The sequence below is a fragment of the Leuresthes tenuis genome, unplaced genomic scaffold (assembly GCF_036924035.1).
Source record: "Leuresthes tenuis unplaced genomic scaffold, fLeuTen1.0.hap1 SCAF_6, whole genome shotgun sequence".
Classification (NCBI taxonomy): domain Eukaryota; kingdom Metazoa; phylum Chordata; class Actinopteri; order Atheriniformes; family Atherinopsidae; genus Leuresthes; species Leuresthes tenuis.
Window position 1 is genome coordinate 25,402,696 of NW_027325360.1, and position 22,844 is coordinate 25,425,539.

The 22,844-nt window shown below is 37.4% G+C and overlaps 1 protein-coding gene across 1 annotated transcript in view; it reads right to left on the reverse strand.

Annotated features, from left to right (window-relative positions):
* The window catches only part of galnt9 (polypeptide N-acetylgalactosaminyltransferase 9), an 88,100-nt gene that overhangs the window by 37,713 nt on the left and 27,543 nt on the right, over positions 1-22,844 (reverse strand). The window contains exons 3-4 of the mRNA XM_072388435.1: positions 20,819-20,985; positions 9,132-9,306 (exon numbers count right to left, since the gene is read on the reverse strand). Coding sequence (XP_072244536.1) covers positions 9,132-9,306; positions 20,819-20,985 — 342 coding nt within the window. The remainder of the gene's footprint in view (positions 1-9,131; positions 9,307-20,818; positions 20,986-22,844) is intronic.

Sequence of the window (22,844 nt, forward strand, 5' to 3'; positions counted from 1 at the left end):
GAGACTACAAAGGAAATCTAAATTTAACTGTATGGGGGGGACATCAGTTAAAAATGAGGTGCTACTTAGAGTAAGCCATGATTTAATAACTTAAGAGAGATTAGTAAAAGTAGTGCAGACACTATTCTGAGAGGCTGACCAATGAGGCTCTCTATATTTACTCTAAGGTCATTAACTGCTATAAAGATGAGTTATTTCTATAATTTGGTCATAATAAGGCAAACAAACATTACAGACGAGTAGGTTTTCATGTGTCTTTTGTGCTTGCTTGGAAACTGACATACTCAGGCTTTGGGATGTGCAGCTGAACACAGGTGACCTTCATGAAACTCTATGCCTCTTTTCTTTAGGTGTTGGGTCATTTTTGTTGGTGTTTAAATGTAGTTTGCTCTGTGCAAGGAAGTGTTTCACTTCCTCCTGGAAGTAGTTCAGTGCTTTTGATGCGTCACATTCTTATAATTCCCACCACTGAGACACTGTGTGGACAGGGGTTCCATCTAAGATAAGTTTTCATCTGTTAAAGAATCAAAGACTTGTTTTCCAGTAACTGAATAGTAACTTGTGAACTAAAAAGTTCTGACAGCTTTCTGGCTGTAAATAAAAACTAGTGCTTAGTGCCCATATATAGAGAGAATGAGCTGCCTGAGGGGAGAACTAGATGCATTACATCCTGTGTGGGAAAGATAACCACAGCAGAAATGGATCTGAAGACACAGCAGTAAAAATGTATCACATGGGGCACATATCAGTGAAGGTTTCAGCCAATCATGGCAGAGTTGTCTTGTCACTGAGCAGGATCCCGGCTGGTGCAGTCAGAGGAGAGCAGCTTCAGCATGTTTTAATGTTATGTAGCATGGCTATATTCTGCAGTGCAGGCATAAGTCAGACAAGATTTCTAACAAGCACAAATTGCTTAAAGACCATCATGTATCAAGTTAAGTCAGTGCTGTACCAAAGCAACTGCAGTTACGCATAAGTACTAGTGTGGGATGGTAGATGGGGAACCAAACTAATGAGGGAGGAGTCTTGAGACATCAAAATTTGAAAAATGCTTTGTTTTGCGTCTATTATGTTATTTACTTTAATTTGGTTGGGGTAATAATTAGATAGAGGGGAACAGCTTTGTTTTCTCTGGAAGGAATAACTGTACCTCCCTAAATATGTGCATCCAAATATATATGTTTCTTATTGTTTCCATTGCTTGATCCATTCACATGGTCCCACTCAGATTACACTATATACACAAGAAATAGTTCACTAAGTTTCTCATATCAAATATTTACTGATACTAAATGCTGTTGGGAAGTTTTAAATTCATAAAACCATTACAGAATGTATGAATGACATGCTGTCAGCAGTTTCATGGATGACCTCAGTTGATTAGGTTGGACAAAAATACCATTCGAGCTATATATATATATATATACATGAAATGTGCTATGTAAATAAAATTTACTTGACTTGATATATATTATTCCCTTTATTTATCTTGGTAACTTGAGTGGCCAATTTGCCAAAGTGGCAGCAAGGCTAACAGGCATTGGACTCTTTAGTGTTTAACAGCATGCACTATAACATTATGCTTCCCCAGAAAGCCTGTGTAATAACAGATTTTGGTTTTTGAGGTTGACCTGCTTTACGATGACACTTATTTTATAGTAATGTCGGTGTTTTGGAAACTAAAACCAAATAAATCTAGTCTGTGAGAATAAAAACTAAACATGGTGAACAAAACAAACTAGATCTCTGCACATTTAGTTAAATCTTGATGCTGTAATAATATCAACTGGATAATCTAAACCAAAGCAATGAAAAACACCTGACAGTTTGACTAACAGCCATCTGTTAAATAGCCATTTAACTCAATTTGTTTTCTAACTGAAGACAGTATGAGTACACCTTGCTGACCAAAGGCCATCATGCAGTATGTAGAACGCAACAAAGGGTTTCATGTAGCTTTAAAAACTGAATAGCAAAGGGAGCAGTGTCCCTGACTGGGTTAGTGTGACATGCTAAGGTGTTGCTGCTTCGTGAACTTTCCCTAAACTCCCTAACCTTGAGCAGATCACCCTGTCATCACACCTGTTCTATTCATCTCCCAGTGTCTGGGAACACTCATAAACCCCATCACAACTAGCAGTCTCTGTGTCCTGTGTCATCTCTCTTCCTGCTTGTGCAATTTCATCTCCATGATAATGAACAGACCATATTCTCTCTCTCTCTCTCTCTCTCTCTCTCTCTCTCTCTCTCTCTCTATATATATATATATATATATATATATATATATATATATATGTACATACAAAATTTGATATTAAACAGAGAGGTTTGTTGCGATGACTAATATTTTCTACAATCTTCATTTGCAGCTACCTGATTTGACACAACCTCAGAAGATTCCTCAGTATCGGTTCTCCCTGTGTGCAGAGATGACTCTGAAGCTCTGTCATTTCAGAATTAATTTTTTAATCAAAATTTTCCAGATGAATTAATCAATAAGTTGGGAATCATCATATAATTTGATCTATCTGCACTCAGAATTATGCCTCAAGAGCAGCAGTGCCTTCAGTGCCTAAAATAAGATCGTCTTTAGTTCTGCACTGGACTTAATGCTGCAAAACAAATGAACTACCGATACAGGAAGAATGGAATTTTGGTGCAAAGAATTTGATGTGAGAGAAAGTACAAGAATAGCAAAGCAAATTGAGTTATACTGATGTATACTGTATGGGAGAACTTTAACAGAGCACTGTATGGAGAGTTCGATGAGCTGTGCTTTGATCGAAGACTATTCATGTAAAGCATTAACAAATATCTGCTAATATATATATGCAGTAAGTTCATCTCACATATATCAAAACATATTAATAAAAGGAGAGTTTGTTTTATCCAATACTATTGCGTTATTCATGAAGTCTCGAACGCACGGTGTAGATAAATAATTTGGTTACATTCCATCTTTGGACTAAGTTACGAGCAGTATTTTTTTTTAAAACACACCAGGCAATTTACACTCACTGGCAGGCATATACTGCAAAAATATATGCAGCATCAGGTGTTGGCAGGAGAGAAGGATGGAGGCTGTGGAGGGAGAATATTTGTTCAGCTCTGTTTGCCAATTACAACAGTTTAATCCCTGCTGTCGCCAGTCAATGTTTTGCAAAACTACCAGTTAGAAAATGTTCACTTCAAAGGCAGGTGCTGGTGATGGAAATCATCAGCTGTCAGTGTTGCTTTTCATAAAATCAATTAATTAAGCATAACTCAAGTATCTCAATTCTGTATGTGTGTAGTCTCACGAAGCAGAACTCCAGCTCACTGAGTGAGTGCTTTGAGTTAGCTACTCACATGCTAATGCTTCAGCTAATTAGATCACTGAAGCATAAGCCAGGAATCTTGAATGTATGGTTATCAAGTCATGATTTCTGACATGCCTTAAAAATGTTGACAGCAAAAATTTTGTAATTTTCCAACTCCGTAATTCAACACAAATTCCTGTAAGTCTTTTCGAATATTTTCAGCAGTTACTTTCCCTCAAATTAAGTGTTTTGAAAGCTTTGGATTTATTTCGCACAAACTTTAACTCTACATCAATGTACAAAAAAAATATTTACATGAGACTAAAAAGAGAAATGTATTATTGTTTTAGTCCCACTAAAATAGTGGGACTTTTAAGATGTGAAATGTGAAAATTTAAGTTTGAAACTAACACATCAAATCAGATTACTTCTGCACAAATACATCTAACTTGCCTGAAATGGGCCCAGGCACTTCTTTGAATATTTTTGTCTATTAAAACCATGTGTCAACTCAGTCTCAGTTTTAATCTCAGCGTCATCTGACAAACTTTTCAAGTAACTTAATGGCAATGTCTGTTCAGTAAATTCAGCCATACTTCTGTGTATAGTGATCAGAGAAAGTAAGAAGCAACAGAATGTCTTTACTCATACAGTCCACAGCGTCAGACACGCTTCAGTCAATAACTCGATTCCTAACGACTGACTGAAATGTTATCTGACATTAGATAGCTGTATGTGTTGAAAAAGCACATTCATAAATCGTTTACTTGTCAAACTGAGAGGAAAAACGTGTTCCTCTAGCTTTCTTTCTTCCTTTTTAAAACCTTATTTTTTCCAGTCTTTTGTTGCCCAGTCCCAAATTTTGTGGCACATATTGCTGCCATGAGATTTAAGATAAACTGTCATTTTGGATGAAATGAAAAAAATTAATATTTTTTACATTTAGCTTGTTTTCCACATTGTACTGTGTAAAAAACATTGATTTATGAGATTGGAAAATCACTGTAGTCTGTTTACATTTATATCTTGCACAGCTTCCCAACTTTTTTGGAATTGGGGTTATAATATTTTTAATATGTATTATATGCATGATATTGTTTGAAATGTATGTAAAACAACTGGTTCGTTAATACAGAGGCAACACCTTAGCTGACACTGACTAGTTTAGACAGTTTATATTGAAATTAAATCTTACCGTGATCATTTGCATTTGTTGGACATGCACGGTGAGGCGTCTGGTCCTGAAAGTGCCTTTAACCATTTTTAAGTACATTAAATGATTACAAGTATGCCCACCCACTGTCCTTTTGCCTGGAAGTTTCACAGAGCAGCTCAGACATGCACATAGCACATATCAATGGTTGCCAGTCTTTTGTCTCCAATAGATGATTCAGAATTTCAAGAAGGTAAAGGTAGTCTTAGAGAATTTCCATTCATTAAGGCCTCTGATCTTACTTGATATACATGGTACGCAGCAGTGGCATAAACTGGAACGGTATCTAATGGCATAATGTGAGATTCCCCTCTACTTTTAAACTAATTTGCTCAGGGTGTGGTTGATATAATATAAATGTAAAAGGAGCATAAATCCATGTATATTCTATGATTTTGGAGGTCTGCCTGGTTGGTGCTCTGAAGCTTTCAGTGTGACCACAGCCTTCCTAAATTACATCTATTATGTCACTGCCAGATGCTGTGAGAGATGAAAAAACAACAAATACATTTATGATAATACTACTGTGCCTTGTGATAATAAGGAGACAGAGTTAGGGATAGAATTCTATGATATTAACAAAGATGCAATATATATCATTAATATGACAAATATTACATATTCAGTAATGACAGGAGGACTGTTTAATCAGTTTCTCAGTTTTATGAATACCAGTGGGTTTTATTCTCAGATATCCACTGCAGGTCACATAGCAATAGAGCATTCAACATTCATGAAAGAGCTGAAGCAAGTCTTTCATTAAAAACTCCCTGCAAACACAATCTTATCTTCATCATGCACTCAGCATGGAGCAACTGTTACTCTGATAATCATTAATTGCTAACAACCCACGACTGAGACCAAAAAATTCTGTTAATTTCCCAGTACCTCCTCTCTGCAACTGTGTGTTTGGGTTTAGCATGCAGCCAGCCCAAATTACAACACACCCCTATTCCCAGCTATCAGTCCTGTTTATTTACAGCATGCAGAAATAAATGGGTGTTGTTGGGATCACAATGGACAACCACTTCCCACTGCATTTGGGTGGTTAAAGTCTTAGCGGGGATGGACTGAACATATAGTTGACGAAATACCACATTACTGATAAGCAGCAATTTAATTTCTTCAAATTAAACTAAAGAAAAGGCATGGAAATCAGACTCTATCACTCATCTTGCCTCTTACATTCTCATAAACCAACGTGGTGTGAGAGGAATGGAATACTGCTTTCAAGTGCACTGTACAGCATGATACAATTATGTTTGCTTTAACAATAATGTGAACTAGCAAAGCATTTCAGTTGCAAATGTATAGCCCCTCAGGGGGAAGACCATGCCAATGAATCACAGTGCTGCAGCAGAGAGCTGGCAGTGCTGGCTCCAGCTCAGTATGCACAGGCGGTGTGTGCAAGGTCATTGAGGGAGATTCACCACAGCATCTACAGCAACCATCCATCTCACTTATCACTGTATACGCCATGGTGAATAATCATATCATGATGAATTGGTATTCTTTCCATTCTAACAAATAGAAAGTGTGGATAACACAAGTAAATTTATCGGAATACTGGGGAGCAGAATGTTTGAAGGCAGGAATTAGATAATAAATGTGCACGCACACACACATATGCACACATAGATACCTAAGAAGCTTGAACAAGCTTTGAGATGTCTATCATCTTCTCCATCACTATATACCTCTACTCAGCAACTACTTGAAGAAAAATCACAGCAGTACTACTCTACTTTTTATTGACTACTGTAAATCCCACCTCACACCAAAGAGGATCTGAAGGGAAAAAAAAAAAAACTATGGATGAACGTTGTCAAAAGCAGATAAGAATGATATGTGAGCGTGTGAGGCATAGAGTGTGTGTGTTGGACAGCAGGTGAGCTAAAGCCCCAGCCTGTACAGTAAAGGAAGGAGGAGAGGGGCTGGCACCGTTACTGAGAAGCCAGGAACCTGTGCGGAGGTGAGAGGAGTTATACAGGGGCAGGAAAGGCGCTTCTATTTTTGGATAAGAACAGATGGGGAAACAGATGAGGGAACCACAAGGGTATCAATTATCATCTGTAATGCACCTAGAGGCAATGATGCAGCTTTTTGCCTGAGTGCTGCTTGTTGGCTGGGTGACCTGCCTTTAGCTGCCTCTGGGCCTGTAGTTCAAATTCAAACCATGCACAGCCAGCTGAGAGACCGTACTGAAAGTTCATCAAAACATCTCTCTGCAAAGGTCATGAGATCACTGTTTGGTTGCTGACTAATCTCTAGTTGTATATTAAAGTTTGTTATTTTTTTTTCAAGGTCAAGCTCACTCTGTCCTTTAGTGCTTTAATTTCATCTGTGCATCTTATTAACTATCAGCTTGCCTGATTGTATTAACATAGTATTTGTATTGAAGCTTGCATAAAAAATAAACCTACAAATAGGTTTGTGTAATTTTGAGCATGCGTTTTTTTAATGCATTGCATGTAATTTTCTCTTTTCTTATGTGCAAGCAGAGGCAGAGAAATAAAAGGTTTCATTGCACATTTTAACATTTTCATATAGATGAAAAATCCTGAAGCTTTTTAAAACTAAGCCTGAGGTTGGCTAAGAAACTGAAGCAAAATGTGTTTTTTTGGAATGATTGTGAAAAAAGGTCAGAGCCAAGAACAAAGTTTGCAAGGTGTGATAGCACTATCAAAAGTTTCACATAAGCCATAACATAAGCCACAAGATGGAGCGGCTGTAGCTTAGGAGGAAGAGCAGTCATCTGCCAAATGGAATGTTCGATCCCTGGACCACATGTCGAAGTGTACTTGGGCAAGACACTGAACCTCATATTGCCTACAGATGCGTACATCGGTGTGTGAATATGTGTGATAGAGAAAAATGCACTATGTAGCCTGTAACACTGTATAGACTAAGACACGCTGTATGTGTGTGTGTGAATGGTAAATGTGTCTTGTAGTGTAAAAGCACTTTGGGTGGTCAGCTTGGAAAAGCTGGAAAAGCACTATTTAAGTACAGTCCATTTACTGTTTTACTTATAGTTGTTCATTTTCACTTGTATACAATCTTCTAAAATATTTCAGAAAAAGCAAAGGGTTGGACAAGGCAGGTAAGCCAATGTCATCTACTGACAGGTGGAGAAGTGGACATAACCAAAAACCTTTCTAAAAATTTTTGGTGCCAAAGAGCTCAAATTGTAAATTTGTTGTAAAAAACACACACAAACACAGTTTTAAGTGCAGTTTGATAACTGCTGGGGTGAGACTTCAGGAACTGAGTAAACCAGTAGCCATAATAAGAGGGTGCCACAGGGCTTAATAACATTTTTCAGACATGTATTTGACATAATCAAATCATACATAAATAATGATTGTTATATGAATCCACCAAAAAAGAAAAAAAGGAGTTTAAATAGAATAAAATTGTCTCAGTACGTTACTGGTTATGTAGAGTAAGTATGTGTCAGAAATGCATCACAGTATAATCCATTGGTGGTCATATCAAATCTGAAGGCTCCCACATGATTGTGAACAATGAAAAGAAAAGGGCCTTAATAATTCATCCAGCCCATTGTAATCTAAATAGGAGGAGAGAAAGAAAAATGTGAATAACTCTCTTAGCCATTTCATAAGCCCACTTGAGACTGTCAGCTCATCACATTCAGTCTCCGGCCATAACAAAACCTTTACAGTATCAGACCAAGAGGTACGGTGAAATAGTAACACATGAGTTAGGAGTTATTGTAAACTCCAAGAAAACCAGGTGAAAATTCTTACGAACATATAAGAGTTTTTAAAAAACCCTACATACATGTCCTGTCTTCAGTCTGGATTATTTGGTGAAACGTTTGAGCCAAGGTCTTACTTACACAAAGGCTGTTTTGGATTTTTGGTCAATATCCTATCACACTAAAGAAGAGGTTCTGTTGATTGTAGAGAGAAGAAGTGGCAATTTTTTTTTAATTTCTCACATTTATCTAGCCAGAAAGGCTTTATTGCATCCAGAAACACTGTTGCCAATTTACAACCCAACCGTCTCTCTTTGCTGTCCTCCTCCATCCCAGCACTTCTTACTTCATCCCCCTGTATCCAACTATTGCCTCTCAGGCATCTTCCTAGGGAACAAAGGCTACACTTCTTCTTCAAATACTGACAGCATGACTGGTTCTAATTAGGTGCCAATTACATCTATTTGAGCGACTTGTTTGCAGTTAAGCTTAAGCAGGACTGTGACCCCCAGAAGCAATTTCAAATTGAAAAAATGAGCCCAAAGCCAACAGATAAAATAAAGTTGTGTTATTTCAATTGGGATGCATTTTTATGTTAATCAAAGCCAGGTGTTTATAATCTAAAACGGACATGCAAGAAAAAAATGCTTACTAGCAATAAATCCTTCCCAATAATATGGGTCATTCTGCTGAAAAGTGCTGTCTCTGTTAAAACTTGGCATACCTGTACGGTAGATGAAAATGCTTAGATCAGACAAAACTTCATAGCTAAAGAATAACAGTATAACATGACCTCTCCCTGTAGTTAAAACATAAAGAAGCAGAGCTCAAAAGCAAAGGTGAGAAAGGACTGAGAAAGAGCTCACAGTTTCTCCTGTTAAACATGACCCTTTCTTACCAGCCCGTGTTGAACTCGACGTGAGCATCAAAGAATCCGACAACAGGAGCCGTGGCTGCGTTCCAGCCGTGTATTCTAGCTCGGATCAAGCCTTCCCGCCTGCTGTTCCTCACAATCTTTACCAGGCCCGGGTAGCGTTTGTTCACATACTGGTCCAAGTTGAATTTCAGCTCCACTGGAAAAAAGCATATAACAAAATTCTTCCTGTTAATGACTGTGGGAAAAATAACAAGATAGCCGCAGGAAATGTTGTGGTTTCAGCATAACTAATACATTTTCTAAAAATTCTAAGACTATGACAAAAAACTGTTTATATTTTGACAAATAAGTGCACACAGCCAGTGGATGACATGCTATCTGAAGTTTATTATATTATAAGTTATCAATCATTTGTTTAATTAAGTTTGGTTACTCAGCCCAGTTTTAAAGAGGCCCATAATCTTCACAAACACACACATACACACCTTATTTATTGTAAACTTTACACTGATCAGAAATGGACACACCCTGCATCCCTGTAAGAGTATGAAGTGTGAACAGTTAAATGTTGTGACCCTGCTAAGTCAACATCAGAGAAGTCAAGAATTTAATTTAGCTCCTATACGCCTCACCACGAATCTGTTCTATAAACTAACGTAGTTGCAATCCAAGCTTGTTGCAGCAAACAGCTTGTGCTAACACTGTCAATTCTGTTATAAAAAGGTCAGATTCCCTTGGTTGGAATCCTTCCATTGAACAGTTCGCAAAACAAAAGCAAGTGGATTTGATCTACTAAGCAGAGACTCAACCTGGAGCGACTGTTCAGTTGCAATAAATATAAGTCTGTGCCTCAAATTTCCATTAGAACAGTGCTTATTGAGTAACTTTTTGATGGGGAAACATTGCATGGTCACATGATGGTGTCAGTATAGTAAAACCGTTGTTAACTAAGGATGGGCTTTCTGAGCATTCTTATGTGACCAATCACTCAGAACACATGTGACTGCTATATATTGATGTTAACTTTATGTAAAAAAAACAGTCAGTTCCAATCAGAAAAGAAAAAATTAGGAGCGAGCCTTCATTCATCAATCTTTAATAAAATATTGCTCTGAGAGGGTGATTCAATTCAAGGTGTAGATTTTGGGTAGTTTGGATGTGAAGTTAACACATAAAAAGCTATTGTATCTATTGTATCAGTGTAAATGAGACTATGCTAATGGTTATCATATGGATATGGATGTCACTCTCAGAAGGCCTTATGGAGTGAATAATACAGCAGAAGCAAGCTCACTGCAGCAAATATGCTCTGAAAAGCCTCAGTTATATCTCTAAACAACACCAGTGGTTAGCGAGTGTCTCTGCACGCTGTATCTGTGGATGGATGTTTATTATGCCACTTGCATCTGATGAGGAATATTGCCAGCAGCAAACAGAAAGAGATTTAAATGAAGCTCTAAGTCAGTATATAAATAAGTGATGGTTGATTTGATACTATAAATACTCTTCTTTACTATAGAATCACCAAATTAAAGATGTATTCAATCATCAAAATAACATGTAATGATGGTTTTGGTGACCAATGTGGAATTATATAATAACAGTTAAAAAGTATATCATATGTATGTATATTTATTTACACATATGATATGAATATATATTTAGCAATCTAGGAAAAGGATATCTGATGCAGGGTCATTTTTAATGCAAGTCATGATTTTTCCTAATATTGATCTTGTCTTGTTTTTAAAATCCGACTTTAACTAAGTAGGACAGTTCGTCATGTGTAAGAATAAAACAGCAATTGAATGACCAGCAAAACCCCATCTGAATGAAAAAACAACATCTTAAAGTAAAGTTATGTGAAGGTGCTGGTAGTCAAGACAGAACTCAAACTTGCCAATGCTACTTGCCAGTCAAGTGTGTAGAGCCTCTTTCCCACCCCTGCAACTCCCAAATGTGGACTTTTTCATGACTACTTCACTGTGTTACTCTGTAGAGTTAAAGTTGGGTTCAGTAGCACAAAAATAAGCACCAAAATAAGGTTTCTGCACACAAATCACAGATTTCGTATCTATTTCAGTTCAATTCACGTTTTGCCATGAGGCTTGGTCAATTTTTGACTCAGAGGTAATGAATAACTTTATTTACACAATCTGTTTGAACTGTGTGAATCTGAGTAAAATGAGTGACCATTCAGTCTTGTTCACGTCGTCTCAACCTTTGTGTGTAGCAAATGAAATGAAGAAATGTTGCATTTCAGGAGAAAATGATGGTACAAAAGCTGTAGGTGAGCCTCAACAGGAAAACACTCATTGACTCATCAGCAATAATTGACTATGATGCTTGCCACACATTTTCATAACATCATACCAACAAAAGCTGTGAGCAGAAAATTGAGAATAGATTCACTAGATGATTACAGTGCTAAATCAAGCTAAAAGTGTGCATTTACAGTGGCAGAATAAAAGATTTCCTTATATCCACCCTTAACTACAAGTCCATTTAAAAAAAAAAAGGGTAAACAGCCTTTTGTCAAGGATTTATATTTACAGACTTGTATCTAGGTCCATTACATACAGAAGAGAGCCTTTTCAGTTGATCTAGACTCTGAAATTGACACTTCTTTAGCAATAATTTTAAAAAGTATACTAATATCTGAAAATGATATTCAACACCCACAGCTGTCAAGAAGTGAGATGTTTACAGCCAAAGTGATGTCAGGACTGGCCTGTATGAATGATGTTTTTGGAAACACAACAGTCATTTGCTGGTTGAATCACCATCACTTTATTTTTGCTCTGCAAATGAATCCAAAACCTTCCTTATTGGGACTGAAGAGAGCCTGTGCTGGAGGTCCTAAAGAACGAACACTGTACGGTCCCTGTCTCATGCATTTCTCTGCTAACATATTTATTTCAGATGAATTATAACATCCCTGTTCCTCCGCTCTCGCAGATGAAGCTGGCAGTCTTCACTGGAAACTCAGTTTGTCGGGTATATAGCAAGATGTGCAAATTGCAGTCTGTGTTTCATTGGAGGATTGATAGTTGTTTGAGCTTCTTCTCTGGGTTACTGCTGAGCGTTCCACTTTCTGAAGGAGAGATTAATAAGGACGCTTGTGGGACACTGGCTCTGAACAGCATCCACACCTCGCTGCTGACTTTGGTTCACAACATAAATCAGCCAGTGAAGGTATAAAAAAAAAAAAAAATGGCAGTCTAATCCCCCGTCTGTGTGATTGAGGAGACGCAGTGAGTGGAAGCATTGTCAGGAGTCTTTTTCTATCTGAAGGTCTTAATATATCATAGTGCCTGCAGCAGGGAGAGAGGGTGAATTTAGCAGCATTGACCCCTGAATCAAACAAGTGTTTGCATTTAACTCTAAATGGAACTTTTTTCTATCTGACGATTTTTTCTCTTCAGGTGGCACTCTCATGTTTAACCTGAACAACTGGGCAGCAGGATGACTACGTGCTAAGTACAAAGTACGTGGTGTCACACTTCCCTGTATTCTAAAGAATTAAAAAGGAAGGGCTGCCAACAGCAAAACGCTATTTGCACAGTTATGCCTCAGTGTGAGATAGCTAAACTTAATTGCTATGTCTGTCATATTTAACATTTCTCTTGCAAAAAATATAAAATTTTTAAAAAAACATTAACATTGTGATTACAGTGTTCCGGCACTTTTAAATGAAAGCGTTAGCTTGTTCCACGTCTGCCTAATGTTAGAGCAATCGATCCTCACAGTTTATTTGGAATCCAAACCTTTTCCACACACGGGGGGGTACAAACTCAAAGAAAGGCAAAAAGAAAATTAACAAGCCTTTTCGTTTTCATCTCCTTTTTGTACTTGAAGAATCAGGCAATTCTGGTTATAAATGAGCACATTGTGGACATTTAATGAGGAACGTCACACACAACGATGGATTATTAGTTCATCTCATGTGGATCATCCCACTGTTAGAAGCTGCATTATGCCACCCTAAAAATAGCAAGCACCTCTGTGTGTAGCTCTGTTTGTGCTCTTTGCAGATTCTGCATCTATACATTGAGACTCTTTAATCATCAACCTACCCTACAGCAACAATACCATAAAAGCCATTAGAGTGTAATAATTACTGGGATTCACTGGGAACGAGAAAAGTTATGATGCTCCCTCTGATCATAGCAAATACAATGTTGGACTTATTCCACAAGAGGAGAATTATGGAGCAGGGAATTTTCGTTACAGGACTGACTGTGTAACAAAGAGGAAAAATAGAATGAATTCACATGAATCTTTACTAGACTGTACAAGGAGTGTCTCGCCTGAGAACACAAAGAACTATGGATTCTGATAAGTATCGAATAGATGGCAGGAAGTGAATGAACAATTTAAAGCCTTAGAATTCATGTTTGTGCAGCTGTGGAGGCTACCGACTCACTGCCAGTGTCTTGTTTTTCCAAATTAACCCGCAGGACTTTTCCAGGCCAAAGAATTACCCTTAGCACAGCTGGTAGTTATGTATTTTGTCTACTGCAAAATGATCTCCTCAAAGGAAAAACACTTACTTTTGCTATAAAGCAGAAGCAACACTTTTCAGTGGGTGGACTTGTCTCAGACACTGATCTCGAAACAAGTTAAATATTGATTGGTTTCATCGATCATGGTCAAAGTAGTAAAGTTACCATACCTGAAAATTGGCTCACCATGTAATGTGATTCAATTCAATATTAGGAGAAGCGAGACTGATACATCTCATCCTGGTGTAGCCTCTCAGGAGTAACACTGAAGCACTGTGTTACAGCAGAATTATTCTCTCTAAGCAGGAAACATTTAGTCAGAGGATTCTTCTGTATTTGCTGGAAATAGTAGAATTATATGATGGTTTATGTTTTAGTCTTCACTGGCCTAAACCAGCTCTTAATGTCATTACCTCTGATTTTCAACTTTACTCCATCAACATTATAGTCACATCCCTGAATGACATTATTTCTTGTTTCTGCTCTTTATGGCAGTGATAATGCTGAGAAATATATACAAGTTCTAGAGTTGTCATCCTGACAACATGTTTGTCAGGGAAGCTCTTGCTTATTTCAGCAGTATGTTATTGCATAAGTTCATTGATATTAATGATGACACTGAATTTGAAATCTGCACATTAGATTCCTTTTCAACTACAAAGAGAAGAGATGTTTTAGTGACTTCCCTGTTTGTAAATGTTACTCCAGTTACTCTAGTTTATTTATCTCTGTGTTTAATTTGAATATTAAAATAATTTTTTCATTTAACTTTTGTAACTCATTATATCTATAGATATACTTATTTCTCTTATATTAGTTGTTTGCCATTTCATCCTATATTTTCCATCTACACCACATTTATTTTCACGTTTCCTTTATATATTTCTCATATGTCTCATTTTCTTAAAAACTTTTATGTATATAAAGCATTTCTGCTTCATAATGCAAATGCAACCTATCGGTTGATCATCAAAGTGTAGAGTTTGCATTTCACTTAAATTTGAAAGTGGCAAAAACGGTACTTCCTGTTCCGAAATCCCAATAGAAATAGTTTGTCACAGATTGTGATAGTTTGTGTTCTCTCGGTCACTGACTGATCTGCTTAAGGTATGTTCTCAGAATGAAAGTAAAGCTACATTACACAGCTGACTGCTTCTTGGCCATTGTTTTGACAGCAGGTTAAGCTAACTGCAAGCACCATCAACCTTGCTCCCTTCTGGGCTGTGGGGCAGTATTTATGGCAAGAAATTCCCACATGTATAAAACTGCACAAAACCTGTTCCGGTGCATCGTTCCATTATAAATCTTTATAAACCCTGTTTCCTACTTACAGAGAGTATCCTTTATAAATCCTTTATGAAGCACAAGACAGCAATCCTGTCTTTGTTCTTCCAAAAAGAAAATGAATACCAAACTGTAACCAGAATAGAAAGTTCACAGAATGTGACATCAAAGTTATGATCACAAAAGTAAAAAGCCAGAAAAAAAATGCATTATTTAGTTGTTTATCCTCTACATCAGTAACAAACAGAAAAGGATGGAGAGGCAGAGTGTCAACCTGGCAGATAATGCATCCTGCTTGAAGAAATCCACACATGCAGAAATTATAAAAAGAAAAGTGGTCTGACAAGTACATATAAAGAAGAGGTCACATCAGCGGTGTGGCTGACGGCAAATGAACAAAGAATGGCTGCTACGCTACATATAAAAATCTAATTTCCATACAGTAAGCACGATAAATACAATAGTACAATGTACATGTGTTTATTGATACACCAATTGGAGACCTAAAGAGCAAGAGGCAAGAAGCAACTATCAGAGTATGCTCAGCTTCTTCACACCATCTAACTATGGCACCAGCAGGGTCCCGCTGCTTCTCGCTGTGTTTTTTTCAAATTGTGTATCACATCCAAATGATGCATTTGTCGTGGGGTTTCCTTCTCAGATGGATCTGTGCACTTCACCTTCTGTGCACCTTGGAAAATTGTGCAGCCCCAGCATGCCATCATATGGTCCGTTTGCATAAACAGAGATCTCTCCAGTTTATGGCATGTCAGCTGTGTGAAGTAATGTTAAGCAGGTTTTTAGTGCATGAATGGCAGAATACACCCATGACGGGTTGTCAATCCATCACGGGGAAGTTTGTGAAACATGTTGTAATAAAATGTTACAACATAAGTAAATGATAATCACAAAAGATGACCCCAGGTGGGTTTTAAACTTAATCTACATTCTGCTTACATAAATTATGATTAGTCATAGCACAGTATCTGGAGGTGTGAGGTTATTTGTATTAGAAAGCACTTCTGTAAAGAAGTGTATCAAGAAGTGTATCATCACTGGTAACTGAAAGATTCAGAGTTTGTGGGATGGTTTGTCCATTTTTCAACTGCTCAAGACTTTGTGGCTCAGTATGTACAGTGTAACACCACTTTCATTCTTTTACACAATGAATTTTGCATAAAAATACGAGGCCCCTGATCTTTGTGGCTGTGTTGTGAAACAGAGCTCCCATGACAACACCTTGAAAGACAGGCCTGTCATTTGTTCCATAGAGTAGAAATGCACTCAGGGATGCGAAAACAGAGAACACAAAAGCATAGACAGTTGGGGAAATGAATAGGCACTGAGAAGGTAGAGTGGAAATAATACAAAGTTACATATACATCTATTGATTGCATATGATATAATAAAGAAATACATTGTAAAATGGAATACAATAGATAAAATAGTTCAGCAATATGAAGGAAATATAAACAAATGAATTGAAATATTAATACAGAAATATATATATATATGTAAAATAAATAATGAATCAAATTAAATGGCAAAGTAAATAAATAAGGGTATTGACACGTAGTTAAATGAATACTTTTGTTTTGTTTTTCAATGCACTTATTTTATTTTATTCACTATTTTATTGGTTGCCTTGGTCAGATGTAAATGCAACAACACACAATGGCAAAACTTTGTCCCTTCCTTGGCTTGGTTTAGGCAAAAAAATTATTTGATAAGACATTGAAAACCTGTCCTTCAATCAGTCTACTGGAAGCCAAAGGTAATCAATGGGCCGGCATGTGTGACTCAGGGTTCGCTACGCTGTGTGTTGTGCTCATGGGAGAAAGTGGGATGGGAGGATGTTACAGACTTGATTGAAGTTTCTGGTGGCATCTATTTCAAAATGTCCTAAATCAAGGCACACTGGATCAAAATGCATTTGTTAAGGCTTCAAGTGTGGGAAATTGGATAAGCCATTCATGACTCAAGCTGCCGATAGAAGGAGAACAGGAAAAGTCTAACCACAACCAGTGGGCGAAAAGGTTTAGAAATCAAAACTACTTGGTTAGGGTTTAAAAAAGCCCAATATATCCTTCGTAATATGCTACTGTAGCCTTAATGGACACATTTTTTAGACTTTGAATGCAATATTTGTTCAAAGAATATTCTGTGCATAGTCTTTGAACATAATTATAAGTTGTTCTGCCTGGATGAACAAACGCCCATGGGATCATTTCTGGGAGGACAGCCTTGTAAATTATGGTGTGTCTGCTGCCAGTGTTTCATGGTGAAATTCTTTATAATGCTAATGTTATTACAAGAGGAGCTGATGCAATAGAGTGGTAAATATGTTCCTGTCCAAACCTTCTTTTAGAGTGCTGCTGGCAATCACTTCTTATTGAACATGTAATCTTTAAAATACAACATTTCATGTGATTCTTTCAATTTATATGTAGGGATAAATTATTTAGATTAGCCTATTTGTGTTGTTTTATTTAACATTTTGCAGAGAGATCTGTTTAGGTGTGAACATATTGTATACACAGATTTTGCTGTGCGAATACTGAGTGTCTTCATTTACTTAAATACTCCTCTCTTCATTAATTAGTCCTAACAAATGAAGAATTAGTCACACTTTCATAAAAGTTAGCTGAAAAGGAAATAAATGAAAATCATTGAACGATGGTATTTTCTTTATCCTATTTTGTTTAACTGTATGTTAGACTAATTTCCTGTTCTGGATTAATGAGTAATAATATATTCAGAGGCTTAATCAGATTTATTGTATGCAATGTTTGAGTTATTCATCATCTCTTGATAATAATACAACTGGTGCTCAGTTTATATACTGTTTTCATTATATGAATCATTAAGTTATCAATTTGGTGGTAGTATTTGCTGAAATTGAATCATGTAGGGTTCATTAAGCCTTTCATTGCTTTAATATTATGTACAACAATAACCTGGAGTCACCCTGGTTGACACATAAAGGCAAAGCTCATTAGTTGGAGTGCAAGTTTTAGTCAGGCTTTCTGCAACTGTTGTTGTGAATAAACCTCTTGGCCACCAACAAATGCCATTGGCTGTCCCAGAAAAGGAAATGTGTCACAGTGACAAGGCAAACATGCTTCCTGTGAGTAAACCACCTTGCCGTGCGTCTCACTGAGCCCTGTTTAAATGAGGGAAGACATACAGATCCATCACGGAAAGGTCAAGGGGCTCAGCCCACATTTAATGGTCTTATATCAAGGCAGAGCAGCCTCCAAGAATCAGTTCACACATCTGTACATGTTGAGTCTGGGCAGACAAATGTGATAATGACCTGTAAGTTACCTTTTCTCAAAAATGCATGATATAAATGAGCAGGGAAAACAACTTTCAGTTATTTACTGCTACGTTAGTGAACTGGACACAAATGTTCTCATTTTTATTGCATGCTAAAGGAGCAGTTTGTTGGATTTTGGGACACTGATCGTTAAATTGTAGATTAATACCCACTGCCTCAAAACTCCCATACTATACAAGTTATAGAAGCTTCGGTGATCACCAAAAACAGGAGCAAATTGAAAGGATATGCATTGTTTGAAGATGTAACTGGTTGGTTCATGTAAGTCTGAAATCCATGTGAAAGTATAGGTGACATTGTTCATATCACATAGAATTTGTGTCATCTGATCTCGCTAAACTGTACACACTGGAAATTTAAATCTAAATTTGACACTTGAAAGTAGCATGATCTATTTTCCTTTGCTGTGACAGTGAACTAAAATAATGAAAATGAGGCCAGAAAACAAAAAGATCTGAGAGACTGAATTTTTGCTCATAATGAAAGCTTTAAATGCATATTACACAAAGACATATTTTCCTTTGCTGACAAAAATATGAATCATTACTGCTTTAAAGTGTCCCTGAGCAATAAAACCAATAAAGAGCACAGCTTCTTCTTGCTCACAAATACTTTCACTGAACATTTTCTTCTTTCCCCGAGGCATGGGCAAAACCTTCTGAGATAGGAAGAAGTAAAGTGGTTTTATTAATCAGAAGTTATAATATTTCAGTACTCACAATTCCAATTTAACCAAGAGCCATATAACATAAATCTATGTCTAGTTGTCAAAAACTCAGTGAGTTGCTCTGAATTGAATTTGCATGTATACCTCTATAAACATATGGAACAAGAGCGTACATGTATTGGGCAGCCCAGTCTCACCAGAAAAGGTGAAATAGGAGTGTTTGTCCACATGTCCAGTATGTAATCCAGGCTTAAAAACAAGGGGTAAAGGCATTGTTGTAGGTTGTTGACTTGTGTAGGGTAGCATTCATTAGAGGATGGCAACCACAACCAATGAACACCAAACTGTGCTGTCTGTGATAAGGTGTACTTTTCTAAAGCTGTATTTTTTTCCCTTGGTCTAAACCTAACCATGTACATTGATTCCAACATTGATACCAACCCTGACAATGTACTTGTAGATTCCTAACTCTAACCGTTAGACAGATGGAAGCAAGGTAAAAAAGTTTGTAACCGCAAAGCTGTTGTATTATGAGAGATGGCTGCAATTTAAGAACATACCAATGTGGAAACTATTTATTGTAATAGAATTACAACATTTTATCAAATTGACTGGTTGAGTAGAGAAATATTTGTGGTGTATTCTTTGTTTTTTGCTAACTTTTGCAAAGATGCTACTTACTGGAGCCAACCCACCACTGACACACCGTTGGGTAGATTCACATGCAAGCAAACTGCTACTGTAAAGTCCCTCATTGATTTTAGAACGGCTGTTGTAAGGCCTCACATTTGGCATTTAGCCATTGCCATCTTTTTTTAAACTAGACATAAAAACCAGAAGAGGATCTAAATTGTCCTTCAGTGTCACAGTACTTTTGCAACAATAACAGTTCATGGAAAGGAGGAGAGTTGTATTATTAAAAAAAAACGAATTGAATGCTGCACATACTACAGCCCTCAGATTGAAAATAGAGTTTTTCTTTAAAAAAATCCATTTCATCCATTTCAGAAAAAGAGTTATATGTGAGGGGTAGATTGATATAATGAGGAGAGGAGGTCGGTTTCCATTTCGGTCTGCTCACTGGCTTTTAACAGCTCTCTCTTTAATGGAAGGCAGTTAGAGCCCCAGTGGGGAGCAGAGATGAGCCAGTGGTGACTCCTGCGCTGCCTTCTTTCAGTATGTTATTTATGCACCCTTTTCCTCTGCCAGCCTGAGGGAGGTAGGTTTGCTACTCTGTGCCAAGTGAAGAGGGGCCAAATGTGGTCTGTTATCTACTTCACTGTCCCTCTCTCTCCAAACAGGAAATCTTTTGGGATGTGGAAGTAAGCATTGTCAGCAGCATAGAAGAACTGAAGGATTTGCCTACATCACTATGGAGACAGTCATATGCGGCGGTTTAAATAAGGATGAGACAAATCCCATCACCTTGCTTCCTCTTTTTAAATCTATTTCAAACTCCAGTGATCAAATGTCTGCCCTCAGGGGTTCTCCATCCCTTCAACTGTCACTCACAAAACCAAACACATGTAAAACTATCGCACACATACATAAATACTAAAACATGCCCAATCATCATACTAAATAATTTGTGGATGATCCCTTAGTTTGCATTCTATCAGAGAAGACAAAAGCAGAGCTCATTCAGTTTATTCGACAATGTGAAACAGCAGGTTTTATGATCTAGAATCTGATGGAAGACAAGAGATAACTGAATAAGAAAAAGGTCAGAAAGACCTTCACTGTGTCTGGCAAAGTCTCAGGTTCTACTGTCATTTAGTGTCAAGCAGAGTGTATCAAAGACCAGACGTTAAAGGCTGCTGATGGCACCTGAAAGCAATTTCTGAAAAGGATGTGGAAGTGGGGAGTCTTTTTAATATTTCCACCCCATTAATGAAGCCATTAAATGTCTTACCACTGTCGCTGTTGTCGTCCACAAGGATGATCTCCTTGAGCAGGTGTGCTGGTGTGTGGTTGACTACGCTGTGGACAGAGCGCAGGATCACCGACAGCGCCTCATTCACAAAGATGAAGACCACTGAGATCTGAGAAAGGTTCTCTGGATAAGTCAGCTGCTTACACCTGATGAGATAAATTTAAGAATATTAGTCAGTGCCAAAGTGATTCAAAATGTGTCATTTTTCTTTGTAGTATTTCATTTGAGCAGTCACAGTGGGAAAAGAGCACGTGAAATTAAAAATATAATGTAGCCAGGTGTGTAGAGTGTAAGTTCCCATTAACGTCCCAGTAAACCATGACAGTGAATCAGCAACAGATAAACTAAAGGAACAGTCTTTAATATACCTGAGCATTTCCATGCTCAACATTTCAACATTTTGTTACGTCAGTTAACATCACTGTGGTGAAAAAAATCTGTTTGACACTTACTGCTTTCATGACCATATAGTAAAGATAGGACTACAACCAAGAGACAGTTAGGAGCTGGGTATAGAGTTGCATCCTCCATTGATACTATTTGTCCTTCTGGAGCCACCTTACAAATGTTACTTTTCATCTACTACAAGCCATATACAGCATGCAAACATTTTGACCAGGCTGAGATCATCAACCATGGCCCTGTTTAGGTGTAGTAGTGAGGACATGCAAAGCAGGGCATTGGAAATGACACACCTGCAGTAAACAAGGCGAAGTGTGCACATAAACAGATGAGATGTCCCCGTTGAGAAACAAGCCCTGATGTTTCCTTCTGCTGGTTGCATCTCATCACAGTGTGTAAAATGTTTATTAACACATGCTATTCCCATGGTGCAAACAGCCTTATAATTAAAAAGCATAAGCATAAATCCTAAACCACTGTTTCTCTGTGTACCAGCTAACAAGATAAAAATAGCACACTTTGTACAATTTTATTTGAAGGCCCATTTGATGCTAAGGCTGCAGTTCCCAAGTTGGATTGTGCTGCATTATATAGAGACAACGGCTTCAGTATAGCTTCCATAATAAAGACATGTTTCTGTGGAGCCAAGCAGAGTCTATTTTTGCTTGGGTTTGACATGTGCTGGAGCTACCTTGAAAATTCTTGCTATTCCAAAAAGATGGAGTGTAGGCGTTTTCGTGAAATGGTCTTATTTGCAAAGGCAGTGCTGTGACAGTGGCTTGTCATTTGTTATGCTCTGAGTATGTTAGCATTTAGGCTAAGAGCTAACATGCCCCCAATGCTTCAGGTATAACCTAAATATTTTTGCCACCATAGTTTACTGTGTTAGCACGCAAACATTTATTGGCATCACATACAATCAAGTCTGACAGGGATGTCAGTCATTTTGAGGGTATCAAGGTCACAAACCAAACAAATGGATGCATTTTATTTAACCGGATGACGCAATATGAAAGTCTGAAAATTTGATATAGAGCTGGCAAAAAGATGGCAGGCAGTGTCCTGGTATGGAAAAGAAACAAGCTTCAATAAACACAGTCACAAAGAAAGATAATCCCAGAATCATTACATGGAAATTAATTAACAGGTTTCTCTAAATTCCATGTAAAGATAAGGCAAGCTATGATCACAACGAAGAAAAATACACAAAACCAGACAGAATAGCACTATAAAGAGCACGCAAATAAGAATGTTTTAGTTAATGTGACTCGTGTCTGATATATGTGTTTGTCTCTTTATGGATATATATCTTTTCCTTAGGGCTGAGTGGACAAAAAAATTTGATCAATTCTAATTCTTTGCAATATGGTATGAAATCAGTAATATACAGTATCTGATATGTGGCAATGCAACAGGAGTGAGATCACTTGTATTGGATTTCAAGTAGCTTTTTCCTTGCATGCACATACCGAGCGTGGTAGTCATAAACCTGCAGAACTACTTCAATACTGCCCGTAATAGCTTCTAAAACAGCAGTCTATCTTTTCTTGTCCTTCTGAATATTTTTCGATGTAGCTGGATAAAGGTTTGCTATCCTGTAGAA